Genomic DNA, 4218 nt, shown 5'->3' with positions numbered 1-4218 from the left:
AAAAACAAAGCGGGTAATGGGTAACAGTATTCAGTTGGGTGCTCTCCTATGACAGGGTTGAAGAATGCAAACTTTAATGTGAAACACGACTCCCCACGCGAAAAGCGCCACACGAGTGAAATTTTATAAATTATCGCATGTTAATGCAACGTCAGCAGAGAACATTAATCGGCTGTTTAGTCTGAAAACAATACGATGTGAATTGTACTCAGTCAGGCAATAAGTTTGAGTGAAATTTATGCGCAGATCGATACGCAACTGCATAATAAAATACTTTCTCTACACTCTACACTCTACTCTTTCTCTTTGAAACGATATTGGGAAAATTGCAGCAACTTTGCTATCAAAGTACGTACAAATAATAATAATGTCATCTTTCATGGTCAAGTGATAATTTTCTTTTACAATTTTCGCGCACGAGAGTGTGCACAGAGGGACTTAATTTCCGAATGTTCCGCTTCCAAGCAACCCTGTCGTGTTTGCGCCATAATCCGTCCACTACACTTGCACGACCGCTACTTGCTCCGCGGACTCCGTTACTCCCGGCGGCTTTGTGATCTTCAGAACATCCTCCACCGGCGGTGTCACGGGGACTGCCGCGCTCTCTTCCGGAAATACGTACTCTTCGTGGGTCTGCGAAGCACCGAAGTGATGGCCGAAACTTTTGTACTGTTCGTGATCGTGGCCCTCGAACACGGAATGATGATGGTCCTCGTTGTGTTTGTTGTGATGCTCGTGTCCGTGCTTGTGGTGGTGGTCCTCGAAATGTTTATGTCCCTCATGATGTTTGTGACTGTGCTTGTGTTCATGTCCCTCGTGATGCTTGTGATGCTCGTGATGATGATGGCTCTCGTGATGATCGTGATGATGCTTGTGGTCGTGGCCGTGTTTGTGGTCCTCTTTATGCTCGTGGCCGTGCTTGTGGGACTCGTGATGATGATGCTTATGATCCTGATGATGGGAGTGATGATGGTCCTCGTGATGTCCGTGGTGATGGTCCTCCTTGTGCCCGTGTTTGTGCTCATGCCCGTGCTTGTGATGATGGTCCTCGTGATGGTGATGCTTGTGATCCTCATGGTGACCGTGGTGGTGCTCCTCGTGGTGGCTGTGCTTGTGCTCGTGCCCGTGCTTGTGATGATGATCGTCGTGATGATGATGTTTGTGGTCTTCGTGATGGCCGTGTTTGTGGTGATGACCGTGTTTGTGATGATGATCCTCGTGATGGCCATGATGATGCTCTTCATGGTGGCCGTGTTTGTGCTCGTGGCCGTGATGATGCTTGTGGTCCTCCTTGTGCTGATGCTTGTGATGTTCCTTGTGTCCGTGTCCGTGATGATGGTGATGGTTCTCGGTTTCCTTGTGCGTGTGATGATGGTGATGCTCGTTGACGTGATGATGATCGTGGTGATGATGATGCTCGTTGTGGTGATGATGCTTATGATGATGATGATGCTCGGATTGATGCTTATGCTCCTCATGATGTTCGTGCTTGGAGTGGTGATGGTGTCCATGATGGTGTTTGTGCTCGCCGTGATGCTTGTGCTCGTGGCCGTGCTTGTGGCCGTGCTTGTGACCGTGATGATGCTTGTGCTCATGGCCGTGATGATGCTTATGATCGGAATGGTGCTTGTGGCCGTGATGATGTCCGTGATGATGGTGGTGACCGTGATGGTGTTTGTGGTCCTCGTGATGCTTATGCTCCTCGTGATGATCGTGGCCGTGCTTGTGCTCGTGGCCGTGATGATGCTTGTGGCCATGATGATGCTTATGCTTGGCGTGATGATCGTGATGCGAATGATGCTCGTGATGATGGCCGTGGTGGTGTCCATGGTGATGTCCGTGCTTATGATGGAAGGAGTGCGATCTATCGAAGTCGTGAATCCTGCGCTGCGCTGATTGCACGACCGACGGAGTTACAAAGGTTACGTGAGTGCCCGGCGATGGTTCCGTTATTCGTGTGATGACCTGGCTCGGTTGCGGGCTGATTCGCGGAACGATGCTGCTACCTAGGTTACCCGCGCCAAAGGTCGTCGGGAGAAGCGGCAGCGGGGTCTGGCTATTGAGCGGTAACAATGGCTGGAAGTTTAGCCCAAGATCGCTTAGCTGCCGTTTCTTCTGGCTTCTTTCGGACGTCGAGATAATACTTGCCGGGGATGATCGTGGCAGCTGCAATTGTCGCGGTAGTCTGATGGAGTCGACCAGTTCCTGCTTGGCCGTCAACACTTGCGGTCGAATCTCATTTCGTGTTCTAGGCTCCTGGCCGGCCGCTGCTGCCAGCAACAGACAGACGACCGGAAACCACGCCTAGAGTGACGAATGGGGTTGGTAAATGGGACCGTTGGTGGAACGTTTCTTAAATCGTTAATCTATCAAGGACACCTACCTAATCGACGTTAAATCTAGACAATGTTAGTTATTAGTAATTGTGTACAGTGTGCAATATGCGGGACTTCCTCTTTAGAACTATTTGTCGTTACAAATATACTATTTTCCACCGCGCCTAAATCGTGTGTATATCGTAAAACAGTTTACTTATTCTAACTAGCGGTTGCTCTCGAAGAAATGGCACGAATAATGGCTGTTTAACCTGTAGAAGACACCAAGCGTGTCGTATCAGGTATTCATTTTCGTGGCGCACGTGTGGTGCGCGTGCACGCTCGAGCGGAAGGGCCGGAGATAATATCCAGTAAATCGTCGGGGAGTCGTTTTATCGCGCTTCGGCCTTCTTGCCGCGGATTCCCTCGAGAGAAGAAAGGGAGTGAAAGAGAGTGAGCGAGAGCGAGAGCAAGAGAGAGAGAGAGAGAGAGAGAGAGAGAGAGAGAGAGAGAGATATCGGTCGGCTAACGAGAACCGAAATCATATCTCGAAGGTAGGAAAATCAGCATGGTCAGCTGCGGGATGTTTGCCGCGTGGAATCAATTAATCACCCTCTAATATAGTCGCACCCGTGATTTATTCGAGTTTCTGGCAGGACCGACGCGCGTAGGAATTGGGAATCAGCAGAAGACGACGACGACGACGACGACGATATCAAATTATTCTTGGAGATTCGCTTTTGTGATTCACTCGGCCGTGCGATCCGACTCGACGAAAGTAGATTGAATCTGTGATGCGATTTCGCGCGCTCTATCTGCTTTTTTTACGGCTTATTTAATTGAGTCGTCTCGAAATTGTAACGGCGCGCTTTACTTACTTATATGTCGCAGTTTTTCCTTCGCGCGCGCGGAGTCGACAGTTTTGATTTTATCTATTATTCACCGAGCCGTAAGTGTCCCAAATTAAGAATCGGGTTATCGTGGCATACATAATTCGGCCTGTCTTTTACGACCAAGCTGTGTTATTTTAAACATTAACTCTTGTAGATACGCGACTTAATTCACACCGGGAATCCTATTTCGGCGAATTCTATTCCGCCGACGGTACTTTTAGATTTTGCATTATCGAATTACGTGTACGTGACCTCGTATACGCGTTTCGTAAACGCCACACTACGGCGGGAATAGATTCGCGACCGCGAATGCAATTTTTATTCTCCATCGATCTCGAGTAAATCGTATTCTTTCGAGACGAACGTAAACTCTGGAAATAGCGTAATACCCGCGGAATGTATGTCGATTGCAATCGCGCCCAGCGGAGCGGTCGGTACGAGAAAGAGAAAGAGAGAGAAAGAGAGAGAGAGGCTTTTAGAACGATTATTTAACGCTTTCAATCTCCCGAGACGGGAACAATTAAACGCTCGATCCAATTAGAATCGAAAGAGTCCCCATCGAAGGGACTTCAGAAGGACGGAATCTCGGTTTCCACCCTCGACTCTCTTCAACGTTTCTGCTTCCGCAATATCTCATTCGACGGCGTCGCGACGCCGCCGCTAATTTCCTCGCTTCGTCGTTCGTGAAGGGAACTGCAATTGCAGCGCGGGCCGGTCCGCGATGGCGCCCGCGATGCGCTGATATATTCTTCTTGAAATGCAAATGTTCCGACGCCTTTAATAACTCGGAATTTAATCAGCGACAAAGCAATTTATACAAAAGATTCCGGACGCCGGCGACGCGCCCGACGTCGTCGCTGGACGCGCGGCGCCGTCCGCGACTACGACGACGACGATGACGATGAGAGACATGATCGCGAGACGTGTTTTGGACGACAGACAGCGAGGAAAACAGAGAGAAAGAGAGAGGGGAAAGAGAGAGAGAGAGAGAGAGAGAGAGAGAGAGAGAG

At 49.4% G+C, this 4218-nt stretch overlaps 1 protein-coding gene across 1 annotated transcript in view; it reads right to left on the bottom strand.

The window, feature by feature from the left end:
* Window positions 1–498: 498 nt before the first annotated feature.
* The window catches only part of LOC116840886 (sarcoplasmic reticulum histidine-rich calcium-binding protein-like), a 66280-nt gene continuing 62560 nt past the window's right edge, over window positions 499–4218 (bottom strand). Inside the window, exon 2 of the mRNA XM_032808209.1 lies at window positions 499–2270. Coding sequence (XP_032664100.1) covers window positions 499–2270 — 1772 coding nt within the window. The remainder of the gene's footprint in view (window positions 2271–4218) is intronic.

This window comes from Odontomachus brunneus, unplaced genomic scaffold (assembly GCF_010583005.1).
Source record: "Odontomachus brunneus isolate Ranch 3 - 2012 unplaced genomic scaffold, Obru_v1 Obru_scaffold_012, whole genome shotgun sequence".
Classification (NCBI taxonomy): domain Eukaryota; kingdom Metazoa; phylum Arthropoda; class Insecta; order Hymenoptera; family Formicidae; genus Odontomachus; species Odontomachus brunneus.
Note: the sequence above shows the minus strand (reverse complement) of the source record. Positions and strands in the feature narration are given on the sequence as shown.